This window comes from Chiloscyllium punctatum, chromosome 24, assembly GCF_047496795.1.
Source record: "Chiloscyllium punctatum isolate Juve2018m chromosome 24, sChiPun1.3, whole genome shotgun sequence".
NCBI lineage: Eukaryota > Metazoa > Chordata > Chondrichthyes > Orectolobiformes > Hemiscylliidae > Chiloscyllium > Chiloscyllium punctatum.
Genome location: NC_092762.1, coordinates 71751943 through 71777709, shown reverse-complemented (window position 1 = coordinate 71777709; position 25767 = coordinate 71751943). Strand labels below are relative to the sequence as shown.

At 39.6% G+C, this 25767-nt stretch overlaps 1 protein-coding gene across 1 annotated transcript; it reads right to left on the bottom strand.

The window, feature by feature from the left end:
- Positions 1-2015: 2015 nt before the first annotated feature.
- atp5f1d (ATP synthase F1 subunit delta) lies at positions 2016-24980 on the bottom strand. Its single transcript, XM_072594170.1, has 5 exons — positions 24770-24980; positions 19173-19326; positions 13620-13708; positions 7060-7187; positions 2016-2122 (listed from the first exon to the last, which is right to left on the bottom strand). The coding sequence occupies exons 1-4, from the start codon at positions 24908-24910 to the stop codon at positions 7065-7067; spliced, it is 507 nt and encodes a 168-aa protein (XP_072450271.1). The 5' UTR covers positions 24911-24980; the 3' UTR covers positions 2016-2122; positions 7060-7064.
- Positions 24981-25767: the final 787 nt, after the last annotated feature.

The following is a 25767-nucleotide window of genomic DNA, read 5'->3' as shown; positions in this document are numbered from 1 at the left end:
ATAGGAAGGTAGCTTTCTCATTTCCCCTCCCCCCACCTTTTCTCAGTCCCAACCCTCAGACTCAACACTGCCTTCTTGACTTACAATCTTCTTCCTGACCTCTCTGTCCCCACCCCCTCTCCGGCCTATCACCCTCACCTTTGAAGGCTTCTTCAAAGAACCCTGCTTGGCACACCCTCCTCATTCCTAAAGAAGGGCTTATGACCAAAATGCCAATTCTCCTGTTCCTTTGATGCTGCCTGACCTGCTGCGCTATTCCAGCAACACATTTTTAAGCTCTGATCTCCAGCATCTGCAGTCCTCACTTTCTCCTAGCAAGACAGACAGACAGACCAGAACAGAAGATTGCTAGCAGGGAGTGCTTAGAATCAGTAGCATACGGTGTGTTTCAGAACTGAGCAAACAATGTAATCTGAAAACTGGCTGAATGTTAAGCAGGACAGAGGGAGCACATCATATTAGTCTTCTGTGGCCAAAATGAAAAACCCACCAAGTCCATCTGCGCTTTCTTTATGTCATCAATTCACTGAACAACAGACAACTCAACATCAATGCCAATATTTTATTGCCAATAAACAGTTATTTTGGATAAAATTCCATCAGAATTGCACAAAGATAATTACACTAAACAACCAAAAGAAAGTGTCCTTACTGGGCAACTGCATCTTTTCTTGGTTTCTTTTGAAGATGCTAACTCAAACTGCAGCACAGTTCTTTGGGTATGAGCCCATTCCTAAACTTCATCTAACTGATGACCTTTATATTAAGTTAACATTGGGCTAGCAAAGTAATTCAACATGATGGTAAAACCAGGATTTAAAAAAAAACTACACTGCACCAAGCCCTATACTTGCCCAACAGCTACACAAGTATATGCTACATGTATGATTGTTAGATTAAATGTTGGCCCCATATTTTTTTATCACCAAACAAAATATTGTGCTCTAACTTCCCAATTAGTTCTGGTCCTTAAAATGTGATATAATTTTCAATCAGGCCGATTAGGAAGAAAACCCGTACCACAGAAGTTACCCATTTTGACACAATGTTCACGAATTAATTTGAGTCTTAAGTTTAATATGCTGAAGCTGCCCTATTCTTCCAAAATCAGCAGAATTTTGCTTTTACTCAAGGCTTCATATAAACCTTGTGTAAGCTTCAAATCTCAAATAAAAGGTTACTGTCCTATATTTGCACCAAATAATGTGGAAACTGCATAGATTCTCCTATTGTAAGGCACAGGGTAGCAACTGTTAATTTTTAGGGCAATTTGTAAAGTGCTTTTACAACTACCATCTTTATAGTGCAGAGCGGAGTACACATGCAGTCATCCTGGGTTGGAAGGAGGAAAGGGGCTTCGATGCTTTTCATTTTATGGAAACAATGGAGAACCTGACTAAAACCTATATGTAATCTACTTTATAAAATGTTATTTTGTAAAGTACAGATATTCATTTATACCATGCATTTTTATAATACACAAGCTTTAATTATTTGGAATATTAAGTGGCCTTTTATTGCTGTTTTATTTCTGATATCCTGGAATCACTCGAATCACGTCGGAAAATAGCTTGGGTAGCACTGACAAAATTTAACCATCCAGCAACCGTGCCATAGTGGCCAGTCATAGGATCATAAAACCCCTACAGTATGGAAAGAGGCTATTTGCTCTTTTAAGTTTACACCAATCCTCTGAAGAGCATCCTACCCAGACAGAGCCCCCTGCCTTATCTGTGGTACCATAACCCCAGTCAGGACTAAGAATTAATTCTTGGTCAATGCAAATAGTTAATCTCAGTTGGAAATGGCAGTAAAGAACTAAGGAGAATAGTTGTGAAGTTCCTAAAGTCCAGTAGCCCGCTAACACTTGATAATTCCCACACCTGAAAAAAAATGATCACAACGGCTATTTAACTTTGAAGGGTGATTTACATGATGGGACAACAGCCAGGGAGTGAGGGGAGAAATAAAAGTTTGAGAATATGATTTCAGGAGAATTTAATAAAACAGACAGATTGGTTGTTATTTATTTATTTCTTTAAATTCAATCCATTTAACTGTACAGAGTGTTGCCTTCTTCCAAAATGAAGATCGAACAATCAGCTTCATGAAACAGTTTGTCCTGCCAACATAAAAAGACAGCAGTAAGAAGAAATAAGTTCAAACCAAGGTAGAAAAAAATAAATGCAAATCTTACACTAAATCAAGAGTAATAACTTATCCATAATTGATAAGTAAAATGCAACTAAACTTGCTTCTTAGTTGAATGTTTGCACTTGTCAAGTATAAGGACCAGTGCTGCAAAGTTAACCATTTTCTACTTGAGCTCCCTACGACTATAAATCAAACAATCCTGGGAAAGTGGACACATTGAGACAATGTGACAAATCCCCTAGACAAAGTCAGTTAGATCTGGATAGCATTGAACTTGTGTATTTTTAGCTCAAAAACAAGACTGACATCCAATATTCAAATGATGTTAACAGTCACTCACAGGAATGGCTGAAAACAATATTGTCAGAGACCATCCCTACTCAGAGCTCACTGATGGGAGCACTGACTAATTAAAAACAGCAATTAAGACACAATGTACCTCGAACATTCCTAAAACAAGTGTTTTCATACAGAAAGGATTCAGAGTATTGATTTTGCCTTTAAAAACAGACTTTTTTGTATATTCCAAAATGATAAAAGAACCTAATGGAACCACAATAGTCATAAGATTTTAAAATAAGTGAAACAAACACCTTTTATAACCCATTTATATTAATAACTCAATGCTATTGCCAAAGGACTCAGTTGATTTCTCAATTTCTAAACATTATACATATTACAATACGCTTGATAAAATTATTTAAGCCATGTGATTAGTTGAGGAAGGGTCACTGGACCTGAAACATTCACTGTTTTCTCTCCATTGATCCTGCCAGACTTGCTGAGTTTCTCCAGCAATCGGTTTTTGTTTCAGATTCCATAATTTGCAGTTCTTTGACTTTGTGCAATCATATTATGTTAGTTGGATGTTTCTGTAGTTATCAATTCTGAAAAACCTGGAAACCACCAGCAGTTCCGAAGACCATGCAAGAAATCAGTTTCATTGCTAACAGACATTCCCATACCTGAATTATCAAGAGTCAGTTAAGAATTGACATCCATTCTTTTCAGATTGAAAATATAGCCTATTGGGTGTTTGTGACTGAAAAATAAACATTACATTTAAATGGTTTCCCTCAGTTTGCTGAGAAAGGTTACTTCTCAATGATGGTCTGACAGTTTCAACATACACATAAAATCATTAAAAGACAATGATTAGGTCAATGCAATTTGATGACATGGCAACAAAAGAAATTATACAATTGCATAATCTGGTAATTAAACAGCATATTAGAAAAAAACTGCACATTTCGTAAAATACTTTAGGTGGTGTACATCTAGGTAGGCGAGAGGAGAAGTACAGCCATCACAAAATTGGACCATGGAATAGCAAAGTCAAAAAAAATCAAATTGAGCACTTCCAGAAGAATGGAATTGAATTGTAAAGGTATAACACTGAATATGTACCTAACCTTTGGGTAGGCCACATTGAGAGTACTGTATGCAATTCTGGGTAATCTTGTAAAGCTTCACAGAAAGGACTAAAAGCACTGGAGAGGGCGCAAAGAAAATTTACAATTATAATACCAGAAAAGTGTGGTCATGCACATGAGTAGAGACTGAACAAGATGGGTTTCTTTCCTCTCAGAAGAAATCACAGCTGAAATGTGACCTCGATATATTTCTGACAGATTCTGATGCAGTGGATGCAGAAGGAATGTGGAATGCAGAATGCAAAAGAGACTAATCCAGAGTGGTGAGAATACAGAATACGACCACAGGAATGGTTGAAGTAAGCAGAAGTGATGCAAGTTGTAGATTCATTTGCTGACATGTTTTTCTGCAGACATTTTGTCGCCTTGCTAGGTGACATTGTCAGTCTGTCTTAGATACGGTATTGGCAGTCTGTCCAGCCTGGTTTTCAGGTGTCTGTTTTTTGGTACTTCCAATTCTGTATCTGAGTGATACACCTAAAGGGAAGTTGAACAAACAGGAGGGAAGGAGGAAATAATGCACTACAGTAATTGAATCAAAAGAACCATGGGAGGAGTCTGATGGAATATGAACACTGACGCAGCCAAGTTGGACCAAAATGACCTGTTTTCTTGCTGCACAATCCTATGCTGAGTACTCTTTAGGAATATTTTCAAAAATTTGTAAAAATTGATCAGAAAAGGCATTTATTTTGAAAACTTGAGCATGGTGACTCAGTGGTTAGCACTGCTGCCTCACAGAACCAGGGACCTGGGTTCAATTCCACCCTCAGGCAACTAAGTGGAGTTTGCACTTTCTCCATGTCTGCATGACCTTCCAAGTGCCTCAGTTTCCTCAGACAGTCCAAGGACGTGCAGGTTAGGTGGAGTGGCCATGCTGAGCTGCCCACAGTGTCCAGAGATGTACAAGTTAGGTGGATTGGGAAATCCAGAGTTACAAGGGTAGGGTAGATTGGATGAGATGCCCTTTGGAGAGTTAGTGTAAACTCAATGGGACAAATGGCCTGCTTCCATACTGTAGGGATTCTATAATTCTATGCTGTGTTTGCCTACACAGCATAGGTGGGCAGCACGGTGGCACAGTGGTTAGCACTGCTGCCTCACAGCGCCTGAGACCCGGGTTCAATTCCCGCCTCAGGCGACTGACTGTGTGGAGTTTGCACGTTCTCCCTGTGTCTGCGTGGGTTTCCTCCGGGTGCTCCGGTTTCCTCCCACAGTCCAAAGATGTACAGGCCAGGTGAATTGGCCATGCTAAATTGCCCATAGTGTTAGGTAAGGGGTAGATGTAGATGTAGGGGTATGGGTGGGTTACGCTTCGGCAGGGCGGTGTGGACTTGTTGGGCCGAAGGGCCTGTTTCCACACTGTATGTAATCTAATCTAATCTAATCTACACTGTGACCGAGAGTCAGGTTTAATGTATAGTCTTTGGTATTTAGATATATTAATGGGAGAAAAACCTTTCCTGCAGTTTTGTGCATCACAAACTTGCACATTAGGAGAATTAGACCATTTAGCAATTTAAGCGCATCTGCCTTTCAATAAGATCATGTCTAATTCTGTTTGGGGATAGATTGGTATGTGGAACACAATCACAAAATAAAAAGAACTGTGGATGTTAAACATCTGAAACCAAAACAGAAATTGCTGGAGAAACCCAGAAAATCTGGCAGCATCTGTGGAGAAAGCAGAGTTAACATTTCAAGTCCAGTGACTCTCCTTTAGCTATCACTCAGGGAACCTCCTCTGAACTGGATCCAATACATTTACATCCTTCCTTAATCAGTGAGATTGAAACATATTATACTTCAATCTGCCAATTCTTTGCACATTCACTTCAGTTATCTATATCAGTCTGCATCCTTATTACGCCATCTTCACAACATACAAAGATAGGTAGGAAGGTATCATCTGCAAATTTAGTCATTATGTCTTCAACTCCCTAATTTAAGGCATTGATAGAAATTGTAGCTAGCTGAACGTTCAGCGCTGGACCTCATTTTCGTATGCACTCAATGTGAATTAGACACATTCACGCATACTCTAATTTTCTGTCAGCCAGCTAATCTTCCACTGGTCCACAACAGGTCATAGTTAAATTCTGAAACACAAGTATTACAATTTTACAGCTGCATGCAGACAAAACATATGTATAAACTGGTACTCTGCACTTCAGTAATGACCAAATCCTGCTGCTTGGGAGCTTTATACTTTCATAACAGAATACATAATGACAAATACCTGTTAAGGGAGTATACAGCATTGCTCACAAAGACAAATACTAATCCTTTTGATAAAAAAGATACAAGAGACATGGAAACTACTTCAAACAGCTCCAAAAAAAAAAAACAGCCAAAAGGACAGATTCAAGGACTTTAACCTGTGCTGTTATTTCTATAACCCAATGGAAAAGAATCGCATTAACACAATTCTTCCATTATATTTTTGTACCAAAGAACACACTTGGCTAAAATCAGTGACTTTGGATCTACATAACATTAAGAAACCCAAGTACACAACTCCTGCGACATCAAAGCTAAAGTTTCACTTTCGGAATTCTTACTGCTTTCATATAGCTATGCTTCATTTTTATTTTGAATTTAGAGTTTCTATTCTAATATCAAGAAATTGTCATACTAGTTACACATTTGAAAAAAAAGTATGAATTCATTCCAATTAATTCTTTTTCATTAAATTTGAGATATAAACACTTGCCCTTCTGATCAAAAGCTGTCAGTTCAGGAATCATAGCTAGTAATCAAATTGCATGCTGTACAACAGCTGGCATTGTCAAGGCTATAGAAGGTATCAGTGTGAAAAGCTGCAGAAGGATCACCACCATTAGCAACAAAAATCCTTCATTATACTGATGCTCAACTGCTGCAAAAAAGTCAGTGTTAATTGCCTATATACAGTAAACAGAAATTGACATTGCAGTGTACTTGAAAGTTCTAGTACGTTACCCCTTATACCATGAACTAATGCTTAGTCAATATTGATTTTAGATGGTTTGATATGATAGAAGTGTTAAAATGTAAAACCTTGCATACAATTTGTTGTATAGGAGATTCAGAAATCCATTTATCTTTCCAGAACGTTATTAGTTACTACAGTAAGCTTAATACTATTTTAACCAAAAACGGTCTTGCTTCAATAAAAGCCCAACTTGAAAGGCTTCCTACCACCTTCAGGGAAAGCATTGGTGGACCAATAACTTGTACAATTGAGAAACAAAAAGTTGACGGTTTAGCAGGAAAAGGAAAGATACACACACTAGTGGATTCTTCCTCAATATTAATATACTTAAAAGTCAAGGAAAGAGCTCACTTCTGTTGGTACAGGGTACATGACACCTTTCAGTTACTGCCACTTAATTCCAGCTTTGCAGAGATTTCATTTTTTTAAAACAAAAACGATCCAATCAAAAATCTGTGCAGCAGATCCAAACCAATAACAAATCGAGCTCTTACTCACTCAAGTTATTCCAGCGCTTTTATGATTGCTTCATTAGCTTCTACGCTAATCAAGGCCTCTGCCCGTTCTATCTCACCAGATGCAGATGAAAGTTCAGCATTGGCTTTGTCCAGGTTAGCCTTTGCAGCCTATAACAAAAATTTAAAAAGTGTTTAATTCAGGCGTAAAACAACTTGTACACCATTTCATGAAAAGTAGGATACAAATCCATTTAAAGTTTACCTTCTTAAAATAATAAAAAAAACTGCTTTATTCAGTCAGGTTATGGAAAATACTTGCTACATTTATCACTAACCTAAAAATATGGTCTACAACCCACTTAGTTAGGATATCCAAAAGAAAGGCAAATAATTCTCTGAAAACATAACCACAATTATACACTTGTAAACAACAAGTAATTTTCATTATTTTGTAAAAAGTCTGATTCTAAAAGAAATGTTCATATCGCACAAATAGCTGTGCTTTTATGGGAGAATCATTAAATTAAATTTAAAAATACTGCTGTCAGTTTGTGCCTTCCCTATATTTATTAGTTTGGATTTGATTAGATTCCCTACAGCGTGGAAACAGGCCCTTCGGTCCAAAAAATCCACATTGACCCTCCAAAGAGTAACCCACCCAGATCCATTTCCCTCTGACTAATGCACCTAACACGATGGGCAATTTTGCATGGCTAATTTACCGTCCCTGCACATCTTTTGGGCTGTGAGAGGAAACCGAAGCACCTGGAGGAAACCTACGCAGACACAGAGCCAATGTGCAAACTCCACACAGACAGTCGCCCGAGACTGGAATCAAATCTGGTACCCTGGTGCTGTGAGGCAGCAGTGCTAACCACTGAGTCACCGTGCCATATATCCCTACCACGACCAAGGTCAAAATATACTCAATGTTCGAAAAGTTTAACAGTACACTTACTTTTCTGTTGAAAAATGTGATGAAATTTCTTCAATAAAGTCATGATTCACTAGGCTAACAATTATGCATTTCACTACAAAAACCTATAATTGCAGCAAAGAATACAATCCATAAATAATCTCATAATTTGGGCCCAGTTCAAAGTATATGGTGAGAAAGCCAGAGGTTGCGGAGTTTGTATTTTTCATAGTTAACAAAACAATAAAGCGACAGAAGGTCAAACATGCAGGACATGACTAAGTTTGAAGTTAACCTTAAAAGGTGTCTGAATTCAGTCAGTTCTATCCCACTTTCTAAAAAGGAACTTGAAAACATGATTGGTGCCATACCTCAAACACATGCACACAAAGTAAAACATCATCCATGATATTACTGAGAACCAGGGTATTATAAACAGCACTACCAAATCCAAGGTTTGTGTAAAGATTTGTAGCTTAGGTGCCAGTTGCCATAGTGGAGTACGTTTGCCAAGCTGGAAAGTTGGACTTGCAGACGTTTTGTCCCATCTAGTTGATACGTTCAGTGCTTTGAAGTCTCCTGTGAAGTGCTGCTGTATTGTGTCTTCTGGAGTTTATTTGGTTCCGGTCCTGCTGCTTCTGGTTGTTTGTTGTAGTGGCCAGTTGTTTCATGCAGTCTTTGCATAGAATCTTGTAATTCACCTTAGTCTTGCACATGATGGGTACAGAGCCTTTTGTCCTGGTGAGTTGTTACCTGAGCGTGGCTATTGATTTATGGGCTGTAATGAATCCAAGTGGTTGGAGAAGTCAGGCTGTCAGGCACGGAACCTAGCAATCCGCATTCACAAATCCCAAACTAGCCACTAAATGCCATGACCAGCTACCCTTTATAGCCATACACACAGATGACAAGGACCACAAATTAGACTGGGACAACACAATGATCACAGGACAACCTAAACAGAGGATAGTCAGAATTTCTAGAAACATGGCACTCATCCAAGGACTCCATCAATAAATACAAACCTAAACCCAATATACCGGCCACTACAACGAACAACCAGAAGCAGCAGGAACTGAACCAAATAAATTCCAAAAGAGACAAAACTGCAGCTCCTCACAGGAGGCTCCAAAGCACTGAAGGTATCACCTAGACAGGGGATGAAACATCTGACAATCAACTTCCTAGCTCTGTGAACATCCCCACAACTATAGCAACTACTACATCCATGTTGCAGTCTCAAACTTCAGCATTAAAATTTTAGCTTTGATGTTCTTTTAAACAAAATGGGTAATGATTGTTTTTCAACTCTGACGCTTTTTGGATGTGTCACCCACATAACAGCCATTTGGTCTTCAATTACAGCAATAGCACTGGCTAGGTAATTACAAGAAACAACTAGACTAATTGAGTTCAGTTTTTCCCACCTGTGAAGGGAGTCACACTTTGACATCCAGCAAATCCATCACTGAGATTATGAATTTTTAGCACTACTCAGACAATTTATACCTTCTGCACATCAGCCACTGAAGTACAACTGGCAGCAACAAGCTGAATGGCTAATCATATGGCACATGCACACAAAATCACAAATTTGTGCTCTACAGCAAATCTCTCTTTAATAACTAACAGAATGTTAATATATTATACATATTCAAAGTTCTTCAAGGTTACTGAAAATGTAATGTCATAAACACAACTTATTGGCTCTTAACCTGCACTTTTGCCCTACAAATAATTATATGGAAGACTTTTGGGACTAGAGAGGTGCATGAAGTAGGGGGCTCCCCATTGCTCAGTACCTGGGCCACTGCTACTTTTAATTTGTATTAATGACTTGTACTTGGGGGTTACAGGACAATTGCAAAATTTGAAAATAACTGCAAACAGAGAGCAAGGCAGTAATAGACTTCAAGAGGGCACAGAGTAGGTCAGCTGAATGGACGTACAGTCTGCAACTGAAATTCAACGGGAAAAATAATTAAGGACTTTGGTTAAGAATGAGAAGAGAGGATACATGCTAAATTATATAATTTCAAAGGGGTGGAGGTGCAGAGAAGAGACCTGGAGTTGTTTGAGATACAACAGGTCAACTGAACAGTTACGTCATATGTAAATATAGCAAACTGAGTCAGAAAGTACAACAACCGGGAAGTTATGTTAAACATGTATGAAAGATTAATTTGGCTCCAATTGTAGTACTGTGCTCAAACACAGGCATCATACTTTAGAAAGAACATGAAGACTGTGGACAGTGTACAAAACCAACTTTCTAGAATGGTTTCAGGGATGAGGCAGCAGTTATGTGTTCATACTGGTAAAACTGCTTTCAATGCTTAAAGGACCAATACTTAAATGATAGGTTCTTAAAGCTCATTGTTAAAAGAATCTGAGGCAAGATTAGGGAACTTATTTTTTTGTACACAAATTAGGATTTGAAATACGTTACTCAAGAGGCTAGAGTACATGGATTCAATAATAGCTACCCAAAAGGGAACTGAATAAACATTTGATGAATGAATATAAGAGGAGCGCAGCAAAATAACAGTTAGAGATATAAAAATTGAGCTTTAAAGAGTGCTTTCGGAACATTGCCAAACATTAAAAGCCTCATTTGGAACCATCTTAGTATGTGTAGGAAATTATAGTCATTCCAAATAAACCAGTAAACAGACCACACAAGTTCTTTTGGAAATCTTATTAAAATACAGGAGACTTGGAAACAAAATTAACTTCAACTATTCCAAATGCTGCTTTATAGGATTCGATTTGGGAGCAAATAGTTCTTCCGTGCGGCACGGTGGCACAGTGGCTAGCACTGCTGCCTCACAGCGCCTGAGACCCGGGTTCAATTCCCGCCTCAGGCGACTGACTGTGTGGAGTTTGCACGTTCTCCCCGTGTCTGCATGGGTTTCCTCCGGGTGCTCCGGTTTCCTCCCACAGTCCAAAGATGTGCAGGTCAGGTGAATTGGCCATGCTAAATTGCCCGTAGTGTTAGGGTAGATGTAGGGGTATGGGTGGGTTACGCTTCGGCGGGGCAGTGTGGACTTGTTGGGCCGAAGGGCCTGTTTCCACACTGTAAGTAATCTAATCTAATCTAATCTAAAAGATCAAAATTTCACAAATATGACAGTTGTACGGAGTTACCTGCCTATATTTGCTCAAGGAAATCAAAATATGCAATTCTTTAAATTAGCACAGCCTTTAATTAAAACATTTTTTCTCTATTTAAAGATTAATTTGCTGGATACCTCAAGTTAAGCTATACAATAGATTACCTCGAGAAGAAAAGAACAAGGTTGGGCAAGTTTCACAAAACTTAATGGCTCAAATGCAGGCCATAAATTACTCATCTGAGCAACATATATCAAAGGAAAAGCTACCTTCAAAGTAATCGCAGCACTGACTAAAATTTGGAGGAGAAAATTTGCAAAAGATTTATGTTCAAACAGACCAACAAATGAGGTCTGATGTCTCATGAGAAGTGTTACAAATATCTGATTCTTCCCACAGTTATGGGGGTGAAAATCAGCCAAGTTTCCCTTATAAAAAGTGATATCTGTTGGTCAATAAAGCTAGAGAACAAATTTAAACTACTAACGTAGTGACTTATATAACAACGAAAAGCAAAGCACTATTATCCAAATTCTCAATGAAAGTTAGGCACAGTAATATTTTATAAGACCTCTAGTTTATAAGAGTTTCTCCAAAACCTTTTGCCGTATTCTTTTAATTAAATTAAATTTAAACTGAAATAACTCTCAGCAAAAGTGGAGGTTGGAACATTATACAGTGCCAATACTAAACTACATTACTTACATAAGGGTTTTAAAAACATTTTGGTGTCAAACATGGACTGACAGTAGTAAACAAAACTTTCAATACCTTCCTCTAAAGACATCAAAAAGTAAAGTCACCATAGTTCCAGAGGATAATAAGACTGGTCTCTCATTAGAAAGAGGGAATTAGTGGTGACTTTAACCCAAAGGCTACTACACTTCACATAAAGGGCAAGGTTGAGAAAATGGGATCTTCATGGTGACCGCAGTCGGTACATGTATGCTAGTGGTAAACCAGCTAATCAGCCCCAACTGAGCAGGTCACTTACATCAGATCTGGGAAAAGTTAGGAATGTAATAGGTTCTAAGCAAGTGAAAGGGAAGGCTTTGGGAAAGAAGTAAAAAAGAAAAAATGTGACAGAGTAAAAGTTATTAACAACACAAGTTGCAAGGCCATTGGGAGTGGAAATGAGAAATAAAGGAAATGATGCAAGATATATCAATTGAGAATCTTTGAAATATTTTTGCCTGGAACGCTTTGAATATTTAGTGTTATCAACAGCAAGACTAATAGACTTTTCAATAACAAGGCAATCAGAGGACAGAGAAGAAAAGTGGATTTACGCACAATTTTAGTCCTGATATTATTATTGTATTCTATGTTGGCAAGGTCCCCCAATTCATTACAGTTCCAGAAAGGATAGCTCAGAACGTTAAGCTTCAGGAAGAATGGTGAACTAGTTTCCCTAGTTTATTCACCCCACCCCCTTGGTTGGTTGTGATAGGGTTAATTTAAATTGAGGAACTCTTCTTTTCAGATCCAAATGAACTTTTGTTTAAAAACAGTTAATTTAACCAAGTCTTTTGAATTAATAAACAGCTTATTAATTACTATGAGAGAAGAACTAGTAATATAGCACACAGAAATAAGAGGACAACAGCCCAAAAAGATACAAGTTAAAGAAGATATACAAATTGGTTTATGAATAGTTAGCTAGGAGTGGATAGTTGAATAGTATGTCTGTTGCAGTGGGGGTTACCAGCAGGGTTAACATTGATAGCTGAACAGTCAGTCACTTTCATGATCCTTAGTACTGCATACTGGTTGAGATTTTGTTCCGATTTCTTTCAAACTGATTGAATTCTAGCATTTAAGAGGAGGGAGGGCCTTTTTGTTGCCGGATTTCTCTTGTTTGGCTGCTAGTGAGGAGTTCTAGCTTTCAGGGAGAGGGGGTCGTTACTTGCAACACGGTGATAAGGGGGATAATTCTTCAACAATTACCTCTGCAATACCTGTCTTCCTGGGGCTCCCATTACAGTACTTATTCTTAGAAATTCAGCCACCATAGGCAAGTTACAATCCCATAGCACGAAATAACTTCACAGTGGCAATGGACCTCTGGACCAGGCGCTTTGGCTTCAAGTCCTACATACTCCCGTGTCATAACATACCTGAACAGATGACTAAAACGATCTAAAAGCACATTTAATAACAGGGAAAGCTGCCTCTATTAGCATAAATGTTATAAATTTGAAAGGAGCTTGGAGGGTGCTAAATGGCATGGATGAGCAGAACTTCCATTTAGGATTAAGCTGACAACATGCAGTACAACAGACAGGACAGAAAGAAACACCAACCAAACAAATCAAGTAGCTCATACGCTAGGAAAAATCAAACTTGTACTTAAATTCATTAACACTTGTCTGAGAAATGTCTCAAATCAATGAACAAGCATGAGTTAGGTAAGCACTGGCCAATGGCAATACAAATTACAAATGACCAAGTTGGTCAAGACAATCTTGAATCACAAAATAAAAGCTCAAGTTGTGAGCAGTGCATATAACATTATTAAACCAGTTGAAATTACATTTTCAATCCTAATTAAAATACAAATTTATACTTACTGTTACGTCTAATTCATCCAGAGCTGCAGCTTCTTCAGCCAGGAGCTGAACAGATGAGTCTGCATTCACTGTCACAGAACCACTGCTCACTAGAAACCAGTAAACAACAAATTTCAATTGTGTAAAAACTCTAATCTGTTCTAATCTACCTTGATAATTTCTAGTACATTTCACTTGACATTCCTCTTTCAGCCCAGGATTTCAGCATGTTTTCATGCTTTTTGAGCCTAGTATGGCATATATTTTTAAACCACATCACTGACAATTATTATTCTGAATTAAATACCTGCCATTTCAAATAGCACTTTACACTGTCATGGGTTTTAAGACGACAAACTAATACCATAAGGTGAGGTTCAACCAGAGTAGAATGGCAGCGCTCCCTGAAAATATTGATGTGGAGATGCCAGCGTTGGATTGGGGTGGACAAAGTCAGAAGTCACATGACACCAGGTTATGGTCCAAAAGGTTTATTTAAAATCACAAGCTTTTGAAGCGCTGCTCCTTCATCAAATGATGTCATATTTAGTCCTGTATCAGCTTTCTGCCTGTCACTAAGGTCCTCATTCTCACACTGCTTCACAACCTTTGAATGGAATCAGGCATCACCATCTTTTCAGCATTTCCAAACTCAAACTTGAGTGAAAGAAATTAACTCAAAGTTTACTTATTTTGCAATTTCAGGTTAAAACAACTGGGCATGAGTTAAGAAACAAAAACAGAGAATTGTAGAAGTGGTCTTTGTGAAAATGGCACAGTACGAGCAATTTATAGGCAAGGACTAATGCTAGGTCACAGCAGCTAGTGGAACTTAATTTTAAATAATTCTGGAACTGAACATTAATTTCACCAATTGTAACCATGAAGCTATTAATTGTGGTGAAAATCCATTTGGTTGGCTAATGTTCTTGAGGGAAGGAAATCTGGCATCCTTACCTGATCAGATTAAAAGGTGACTGCAGAACAACAGTAATGCGACTGACTCTAATGCTGCTCTGAAATGACCTAACAAGCCTTTACTGGAATGAGGGATGTGGTACAGATGCCTGCCTTGCTAGTGACACCCACATCTTAAAAGAATAAAGAAAATGACCATCTATTGCCTAGACTACTATTCTACTTTACTGCGACCAGATGTCTTTAAAAAAACAAAGCAGTGCTTCCCAAACACACTCCCACTGTAACCTCATTTCAAGGCTTGAAAATTGTCATGACCGAGTGATGAGGGGAATTGGGAGAGAACGGAGAGAAGGGACCAGGGTATACAAAGGAGAGAGAAAACTGGTGGAAGGAGGCCGCTAAGTGCAGACGGTAGAGAAGGAACACATCTGTTATAATCATTCAGAGCTTCATGGCAGATACTGCTGCCTCGGAGCTTGTAACCCCAAAATTACAGCTCATCACTCCACTTTGGCAAGTTCTGGTATAAAGGGAAAAACACTCTTTGGTTAACTGAAGGCAACAACTGCATAATGAGATGATTTAATTGCTCAAATAATCAAAAAACAGTAAATAAATGTTTGAAAACTGGATATAGAAACATTAGGTTGGACAAGCTTGGAGAAATAAAAATTGCAAAAAATGTTTCCTGCCACAATAATGAATTTTAGGAACTATAAAACATAAGACATAGGAGCGGAAGGCAGGCCATTCGGCCCATCGAGTCCACTCCGCCATTCAATCATGGCTGATGGGCATTTCAACTTCATTTACCCGCATTCTCCCCGTAGCCCTTAATTCCTTGTGACATCAAGAATTTATCAATTTCTGCCTTGAAGACATTTAGCGTCCCGGCCTCCACTGCACTCTGCGGCAATGAATTCCACAGGCCCACCACTCTCTGGCTGAAGAAATGTCTCCGCATTTCTGTTCTGAATTGACCCGCTCTAATTCTAAGGCTGTGTCCACGGGTCCTAGTCTCCTCGCCTAACGGAAACAATTTCCTAGCGTCCACCCTCTCGAAGCCATGTATTATCTTGTAAGTTTCTATTAGATCTCCCCTTAATCTTCTAAACTCCAATGAGTACAATCCCAGGATCCTCAGCCGTTCCTCATATGTTAGACCTACCATTCCAGGGATCATCCGTGTGAATCTCCACTGGACACGCTCCAGTGCCAGTATGTCCTTCCTGCGGTGTGGGGACCAAAACTGGACACAGTACTCCAAATGGGGCCTAACCAGAGCTTTATAAAGTCTCAGTAGCACAACAGTGCTTTTATATTCCAACACTCTTGAGATAATTGACAACATTGCATTCGCTTTCTTAATCACGTAAAAACCTGCATGTTTACCTTTAGAGAATCCTCGACTAGCACTCCCAGATCCCTCTGTACTTTGGCTTTATGAATTTTCTCACAGTTTAGAAAGTAGTCCATGCTTGTATTCTTTTTTCCAAAGTGCAAGATCTCGCATTTGCTTACATTGAATTCCATCAGCCATTTCCTGGACCACTCTTCCAAACTGTCTAGATACTTCTGCAGCCTCCCCACTTCCTCAGTACTACCTGCCTGTCCACCTAACTTTGTATCATCGGCAAACTTCACTAGAATGCCCCCAGTCCCTTCATCCAGATCATTAATATATAATGCGAACAGCTGCGGCCCCAACACTGAACCCTGCGGGACACTGCTTGTCACCGGCTGCCATTCCGAAAAAGAACCTTTTATCCCAACTCTCTGCCTTCTGTCAGACAGCCAATCCTCAATCCATACCAGTAGCTCACCTCGAACACCATGGGCCCTCAGCTTACTCAGCAGCCTTCCGTGTGGCACCTTATCAAAGGGCTTTTGGAAGTCTAGATGGATCACATCCACTGGGTTTCCCCAGTCTAACCTACTTGTCACCTCTTCAAAAGAACTCCAACAGGTTTGTCAGGCACAACCTCCCCTTACTAAATCCATGTTGACTTGTTCTAATCCGACCCTGCTCTTCCAAGAATTTAGAAACCTCATCCTTAATGATGGATTCTAGAATTTTACCAACAACCGAGGTTAGGCTAATTGGTCTATAATTTTCCATCTTTTGCCTTGATCCTTTCTTGAACAAGGGGGTTACAACAGCGAACTTCCAATCATCAGGGACTTTCCTTGACTACAGTGACTTTTGAAAGATCTCAACCAACGCTTCCGCTATTTCCTCAGCCACCTCCCTCAGAACTCGCGGATGTAGCCCAAGGAGCCAGGAGATTTATCAATTTTAAGACCTTTTAGCTTTTCTAGCACTTTCTCTTTTGTAATGGCAACCATACTCAACTCAGCCCCCTGACTCCCTTTGATTGTTGGGATATTACTCATGTCTTCCACTGTGAAGACTGATGCAAAGTACTTATTAAGTTCTCCTGCTATTTCCTTATCTCCCATCACTAGGCTTCCAGCATCAGTTTGAAGTGGTCCAATGTCTACTCTTGCCTGTCGTTTGTTTCTTATGCTTTGAAAGAAACTTTTACTATCATTTCTAATATTACTGGCTAGCCTACCTTCATATTTGATCCTCTCCTTCCTTATTTCTCTCTTTGTTATCCTCTGTTTGTTTTTGTAGCCTTCCCAATCTTCTGATTTCCCAGTGCTCTTGGCCACTTTATAGGATCTCTCTTTTTCTTTGATAAATTTTCTGACTTCCTTTGTCAGCCATGGCTGTCTAATCCCTCCCTGGATAATCTTTCTCTTCTTGGGGATGAACCTCTGTACAGTGTCCTCAATTTTACCCACAAACTCCTGCCATTTTTGCTCTACTGTCTTCCCTGCTAGGCTCTGCTTCCAGTCTATTTTTGTCAGTTCCTCTCTCATGCCCTCATAATTACCTTTAACTGTAACACCATTACATCCGATTTTGCCTTCTCTCTTTCAAACTGCAGACTGAACTCTACCATATTATGATCGCTGCTTCCTAAGTGTTCTCTTACTTTAAGATTTTTTATAAAGTCTGGTTCATTACATAGCACTAGGTCCAGAATAGCCTGCTCCCTTGTGGGCTCCATGACAAGCTGTTCCAAAAAGCCATCCTGTAAGCATTCCATGAATTCCCTTTCTTTGGATCCAATGGCAACATTATTTACCCAGTCCACCTGCATATTGAAGTCTCCCATGATCACCGTGACCTTGCCTTTCTGACATGCCTTCTCTATTTCCCGGTACATGTTGCGCACCTGGTCCTGACCACTGTTAGGAGGTCTGTACATAACTCCCACTATGGTTTTTTTGCCTTTGTGGTTCCTCAATTCCACCCACACAGACTCCACATCATCCGACGCTATGGCATTCAGTGCCATAGATTTAATTTTGTTCTTAACTAACAAGGCAACCCCACTCCCTCTGCCTTCGATAAGTTGAAAACCCTTGGATGTTTAACTGCCAGTCCTGACCCCCCCCCCCGTAACCACGTCTCTGTGATACCTACATCATAATCATTCACAATGATCTGTGCCATTAGTTTGTCTGCTTTGTTACAAATGCTACGAGCATTCAGGTAAAGTGCCTTAATGCTAACTTTCTTATCATTAGAGATATTGGAACTAAAACAATACCTAAAGGCAGATAATTTAAAATCATAGAAAAGATCTATATTAAAAGGTCTCACATTAAGAATAAAAGATGTTTTATTGTACACTTACTGGTCTGCAACAAGTCATTAGTCAAATTCAAAAACAGTGGTGTTACAATTCCATGGCTGCATGCAAAGTTTACATACAAACTGATACGCTGCATTGCAGCAGCACTTGATCATGACTGTTTGGGAGGGAACTTTAGGCTTTCATAATAGAGTACATAATGACAAATAGCTATTAAAGCAGTATTCAACATTGCTCAAAAGGCAAATGGGTTAGGATTTGATAAAAAGGTAAAAAGAAGGGGCATGAAAACTACTTCAAATACCTTCAACAAAACAGCCATAAGCATAGGCTAAAGAACAGCAATCTGTGCTGCTATTTCTATAATCCAATGGAAGAGAATTGCATTGACACAATTCTTCCATTATATCTTGCTACCAAAGAACACAATTGGCTAAAATGAGTGAATTTGGACTTCTAAATGTTGTATAGATCCAAGTACACAACTCCTGATATAACAACGGTTATATTTAAGCTAGTTTTATTTTCAAATTTTATTTTTAAAACTGCTATCACATTATGCTTTTATTTTCTGAATTTATTGTTTCTATTCTAATATAGAATAATTGTCATACTAGTTACACATTTGAAAAAGATGTTTTATTCATTCCATTTGATTCTTTTTCATTAAACTTGAGATATAAATATTTGTCCTTATAACTGAAAGCTTTTCTATTAGTTCAGGAATCCCAACTAGTAATCAAACTGCACGCTGTACAAGAGCAGGCACTGTTCAGGTTGCAGAAGGTATCAGTGTGAAAAGGATCAACATTAGCAACAAAAATCCTTCATTACACTGCTGCTCATCTGCTGCAAATAAAATCAGTGTTAATTGTCTACAGTTTACACAGCCAACAGCAGAAATTACTGCAGTTGCACTTAAAAGTTCTCAATTATGAAATTTCATTTTCAAATTACCCTACTATATATACAGGAATTGACATACCAAAATACTTTGTCTGTGCACCTTCTTCATCATACACTGTTACGATTCCTGGTTTTAACACTTGTAACGTGGGTACGTGGGCAGGAAGAATACCAAAACTTCCGGTCAGTGTTGGAACATCAACTTGTTTCACGTTGGCTTCGTTATAAAACACCTAAGAACAAACAACAAAATAGCCATGAAGACTGTCGCACAAGCCTCAACACAAATCATTTACTAGAATCATATTAATCACAAGAAAATTGAACTGAAACATTTTTCATAAGGCACAAATGTTATAAGAGCCATAGAATTCTATTTTCAGTCTATTCTAAAGGTAATTTCTGGTTAAGTATGGAAATATTAGTGTTGAACAATTAACTGAAATGTAACAATGACAATTCTTTTTAAAAAAAGAAATATAGAGATAATAGTTTATCATGTCATTAGCTAATTTTCCCCAATACCATTCCTGGAAACGTACGCACAGCGATCACAAAGACAAAATCAAGACCAGGCATCAACTGTTCCACAGATATTCAGCAAGTTCGGAAATGAAAAACAATCACTTGCGAGGCACAAGAATACAACCAATACCATTGAAACAACCTATGCTGTTCTGAAAATATATTTAATGGATTTAGAAATTAAAGTCCATCAGCAAAAAAGAAGGATCATAAAACAAGTAGACTTGCTTAGCTGAAAAACTGAAGTCACACTGCCAATACTGTTTGCAAAGAAGTGAAGTGCAGGTAAATGATTTTTGGGAGGTATTGGAATCCCTTGAAAAAGAGGCTACTTGAACAAGACTTGGTGGCCCATAGGATCACTGGTGCCTGGACAGGATGCGTTTTGACTGCATTGGCCAATTAAGGTATAGCTTGTAGAGGGATCAACCATCACGAATACCTGCTCATTTATGTCCTCTGTCCTCACCATCCAAGGCTCCAGACATACCTTCCAAAGTAAAGCAGCTATTTACCTGTACTTCATTCAATTTAGTCTATTGTATTCACTGTTCACAATATGGTCTCTACATTGTGGAGGAAAAACACTGGCTGAGTCACCACTTTGCAGAACACCCAAGTCCTGTCCACAAAAATGACCACTAAGAGGGTCCTGCATCCTTCAATGCTGAAAAAAATTAGGTACATCAACATTTGACAAGGAAAACAGAGGATTACCTCTTGAGCATGGAGGCTGGTGGGTGGAAAGTGATGACATACAGAACACTACTATAGTTCTGGGAGAGAGAGGGGAAGCAGTAAGAGCAGGTGTAAGACTAGAATGGAAAGGTCAAGGACTCCATCAGGAATTTCCATTGTGGAAAATAAGAAGGCATATCAGAAACACTGGTAATGGAGTGGCTACCTCAGACGCAACAGGGACATAGAGTTGGGACAGCCTGGAAACAGACCCTCCAGTCCAACTCCTCCTTGCTGACCAGATATTCAAAATTAACCCGATCCCATTTTTCAGCATTTGGTCCATATCCCTCCAAACCCTTCCTACTCATATACCAATCCAGATGTCTTTTAAATATGGTAATTGTACCAGCCTCCACCACTTCATCTGGCAGCTCATGCCACACGTGCACCACCTTCTGCGTGAAAAAGTTGCTCTGTACATCCCTTTTGAATGTTTCCCCTCCCACCTTAAACCTATGCCTTCTAGTTTTGGACTCCCCTACCATGGAGAAAATACCATAATTATTCACCCAACTCATGCCCCTTATGATTTTAAAAATCTCTATAAAAGGTCAGCCCTCAGCCTCCAATGTGGCAGGAAAAATAGCCCCAGCCTATTCATCCTCTCCCTAGAGCTCAAACTTTCAACTTCTGCAAAATCTTTGTAAATGTTCTCTCCACCCTTTCAAATTTCACATTTTTCCAATAGCAGGGTGACCAGAATTGAATACAGTATTCTAATAGTGGCCTAACCAATGTTTTGTACAGCCACAACATGACATTCCAACTCCTATACTCAATGCTGACCAACATTTGAAGTGTCATAACATTCAAGGTTATGGACCTAATGTGGGAAAGTAGGACGAGTGTAGGTAATAATATTTTTGGTGGTATAGATCAATGGGCTGAACGGGCCCCTTCTGAACTGTATTGATTCTGTGACCCTAATACAGGTACTGGGAATACAAAAGCAGGATGGATGGGAGGATGTGAAACCAAAGTTGCTGCAGGGATTAGTGGGTTTAGAGTGGGTACTAGTTGATTTCCCCCATTTCTGGAGATAGGCCAAGAAGTCAAGCAAGGAAAGTCTCAGAAGTGACATATATGGATGGGGAAAAAGCAGAACTTGGAAGCAGAGTTAATGATTCCAAGAGAGAAGGAAATGACACCAACAACTAGCAATGCACTGGAACAAAAAGGTTACAGAAAGGACCTGCACAGAACTGAAACAGAAAGCAAAGAAGCAGTGATCCCTCAAGCAATCTGATGCGGTACGGAGATGTGGACAGATTGGATGATGAAAAGACGGTCAGGGTCAGGAAGCAATAAGTGAACAAGTAGAATCAAGATAGGGAAATGTGAGCAAAAAAGTGGGCAATAGCGTTCCACAGGAATAGGGCTGGGATCAGTTTCGACTTCACAACTTACGCACTTCAAGTTCCCCTCCAAGCCAGTCACCATCCTAACTTGGAAATATATTGCCGTTGCTTCACTGTCACTGGGTCAAAACCCGTGGAATTCCTACCCCAATGCATTGTGGATCAACCCACAGGAGGTAGACTGCAGCAGTTCAAGGCAGCAGCTCATTACCACCTTCAAGGACAATTAGGGATGGGCAATAAATGCTGGCCACCCAGCGACACCCACATCCTACAAATGAATTTTAAAAATTAGGGCATATGATGAATAGAAAGAAATACGAGTGGGTGCCAGAGGATTGAAAATTGGAAAAGAAATGTGTAAGGGCATTACATTAGTTACAGGTCAACAATTTAACAGCAATAATAATATTATCAGGAAGGGCTTTAGAGACAATAATCAAAGAGAGAAGTATCAGAACTGGGATAGATTCAAGTTAACTCAGGACAGCCACCATAGGTTGACAGATTGAGCTCGACTAATTTAATTGTAATTCCAGCAAAAAGTTCAAAGAAAATTGAGAGACGAATGCAATGCATGTTACCTAAATGAAATCTGACAAAGTACCACACAACGGCTGGTTAACAAAAAAATCGCGGGTCACTATCAACTTGAATTAAAAAATTGACTGAAGAAAATAAAGCAGCAAAAAGTGACACGATGATTTTTCTTCCCAGTTAACAGGATGATGGACAAATAGTGGTGTTCTCCAAAGGTCAGTGCTAGGACTGCTGCTTTTAATACACGAATGCCTTGGAAATCAGAAAAGAATGTAAAGTTTCAAAATCTGTTGCTGATACTAAACTTGCAGGCAAAGCTCACATTGAAGACAAGACAAGTTGACAAGACAGTCAAGACTAGCAAAAAGGGCAGATAAGTGGAAGATGGTTTTTAAAACAGCGAAGAGGATTAATGAGAGCAAATCAATGGATGCAATCTATTTGGACTATAGTAAGGCGTGCAACATGGTAGGCTGGTTAGCAAGGTTAGATCACATCGATTAGAGACAGAACTAGCTAGTTAGATACAGAACTGGCTCGAAGGTAGAAGACAGAGGTATTGGAGGCTGCTTTTCAGACTGGAGGGCTGCGACTAGTGGTGCACCACAAGGATTGGTGCTGGGTCTACTGCTTTTTGTCATTTACATAAATGATTTGGATGTGAACGTAAGAGGTATGGTTAGTAAGTTTGCAGATGACATCAAAATTAGAGGTGTAATGGACAGCGAAGGTTACCTCAGAATAAAATAGCATCTTAATCAGATGGGCCAATAGGCTGAGGAAGAGCAGTTTAATTTAGAAAAATTAGGTGCTGCATTTTAGAAAGGCAAATCAGAGCAGGTCTTATACACTTAATGGTAATGTCCTGGGGAGTGTTGCTGAACAAAGACCTTGGAGTCCCAGGTTCACTGTTCTTTGAAAGTAGAGTCACAGGTGGATAGGATAGCGAAGGCATTTGGTATGCTTGCCTTTATTGGTGGTGCACATATGGAATGAACTGGCAGAGGAAACATTGGAGGTCAGGAGTTTCAAGGCAGCATTGAAGCAGCCCCTTCTCTCCCTCCAATATTCGCTACCCAAAGCCAGCTGAAGAGCTGTGATAGTTTGAAGCCAAAATATGGAGCAACAGTCAGGGGAAAATGTTTGGAAATGTTTTAAAAAGTGAGCTGGGATAGAGGAACCTAAAACTCACATGCATCAGTACTTAAAAGGTCAAAGGCATCTTCAGTAAGTAGTTAACAAAGCACAAGATCTTACATTTCATAAAAGACTGTACGAAGCAGAGAAATTCAGCTAAACCTTTAAAAATGTTCTGTTGTGGCAAAAACTAGAGTACTGCATCTCACCATGACCCCCTCTTTTTATATACTGTATAATGCATATTCATGAATTTTATGAGCGCTCAGTTTGTATCCCTGCATATAAAGCATTTGAAGTCCTCACCTTGGCTGTCTCCAGATTCTCCACCACTAAAGGATTAGAGTTACTAGAATATTCCCATGAATGATTTTAGCTCCAAGGTTAAGTTTGAGGAGCTAAGCTTGCTCTGCTAGGAAAAATGAAGGGGAGATTTGAGAGAGACTGATAAAACTATAAATTATAATCTCAGTTCTGGGTAAAAGCCACAAACTAGGAGCTTTATGACAAGATGCACAAGAACAAGTAGTTTACTTTTGAGGCAAAAGTTAGCTTTATGCCTGCAATAACTGTGGAATAGGAACATCAAATGATTGCATAAGAAAATTGGGCAGACAGTTGATGATAAGTCTTCAGGGATGGCAAGGGAGCAGTGGAATAAGAAAGACTGGATTGCTCGAGTCAGGGTGGACTTGATACATCAAATGGCCTCCTTTGGACTATTACATATATGACATTAATAAATAAGCTGTCAGAAAGGGCAAATTCAATTAAATCTGAATAAGCATTATGCTGTGCATTTTGTTAGCAGATTAAGCAAGCCACATGTTGCTTGGACACAGTCTGCGTAGAATCAAACAGCGAAAGATTCAAGTATACAGATGCAGATTGCAAATGCAGAACGAGTTTGATTTAAAAAAAAACCCAAGCACTAATACTATTTCCAGAGGGTCAAACAGTAGAAAGCTCATGTAGAACCTGTGTGGAATATTGGTTAGGCTGCACTTAGAAGTAGTGTATGTAATTATGAAAAGGACAGTCACCAGAATGATGCATGGACGACACCAGAACTAAGAGATTCTGTTTTCACAGGAGCAGAAGGCCGAGGAGCTGACCTGAGGAAAGTTTCAGTCTGTTTTTGGTCATGTTTATCCCAACTGAGTTGCCCCTGTCTGTTGGAGATAGGACAGGCGGCAGTAGACTGCAGTTTGCTCACTTCCCCAAGAAGCCAAACCTGCCTAACACGGCGAGAAGAGGCACTTTGCCACAATAACAGAGAGAAGTAAAAGCGAAGCTCGTGCTTGACCGAAGTTGTCCGCATTCGCTGCCTGCAGCCCCGGAGCCGGGAATGGCGGCGTTAGGCCCCGGGCCTTACCTCGGTGGGGGAGGCGAATGTAAAAGACATCTTGTTAGCTGAGGACGTCGCCGCTTCGGCATAGCACCTGATGAGTAACCCCTGCCGGAGCAGGTGCAGTCTGTCAGGACGGACGATAGAGCGGACAGCAGCGGCGAACATGGTGCAACGTGAGGCCTCTGCCTGAGTAACCGACCCGCAGCTCGACAAGGACAAGCCAGGACCCAGCCTGCCCCGCGACAGCACGCATGCGCGGTGCCGCACTGCATGCTGGTCTTTGTAGTCCCTTCACCGTCCCCTGCACTAGAGAGAACTACAACCATTGATAGGATTTGGAGATGCTGGTGTTGGACTGGGGTGGACAAAGTTAAAAAAAATCACTCAATACCAGGTTATAGTCCAACATGTTTAATTGGGAGCACTAGCTTTCGGAGCGCTGCTCCTTCATCAGGTCCACTATTTTCCACTATCTTCTCTCCATGTTTCTTACTTGGTTTGCACAATCTCAGCAATTCATATATTAATTATTTACATTGTAGTCGTTGTCATTAACATCATTATCACTATTTCCTCTCCACCATCAACAGATCAAGTTGGTCTGGAATTCTGACTGGACACTGATATGGTTGGCTTATTTTTCGCATGAGAGTGATGGTTGCCTGCTATTCCTGAAACAGTTGCACTATTCTGTACAGTATTTGATGTAGTTTGGTTACCTCTGGCCTCCATTCAGTGATACTCATAATCGGCTCACTTTTTGGCTTGATTAAGGTCAATGTCTTTTTGTATTTCCTAAATGGGTGTTATGAATAGATATGATATTGGTTCATGTAGACTATTTCCTCTGCTTTTCTCTGTCATTACCGGACTTTCTAACATGTTTTCAATGTCATCAGTGTTTTTGCACTGTATATAGAGTTAAACATCGAAACAAGGTGCTATTCTGCCCATTGAGCCTATTGCGCTATTCAGTATGATTGTGTCTGATCCTTTATCTCAACACCATACTATCACATTCT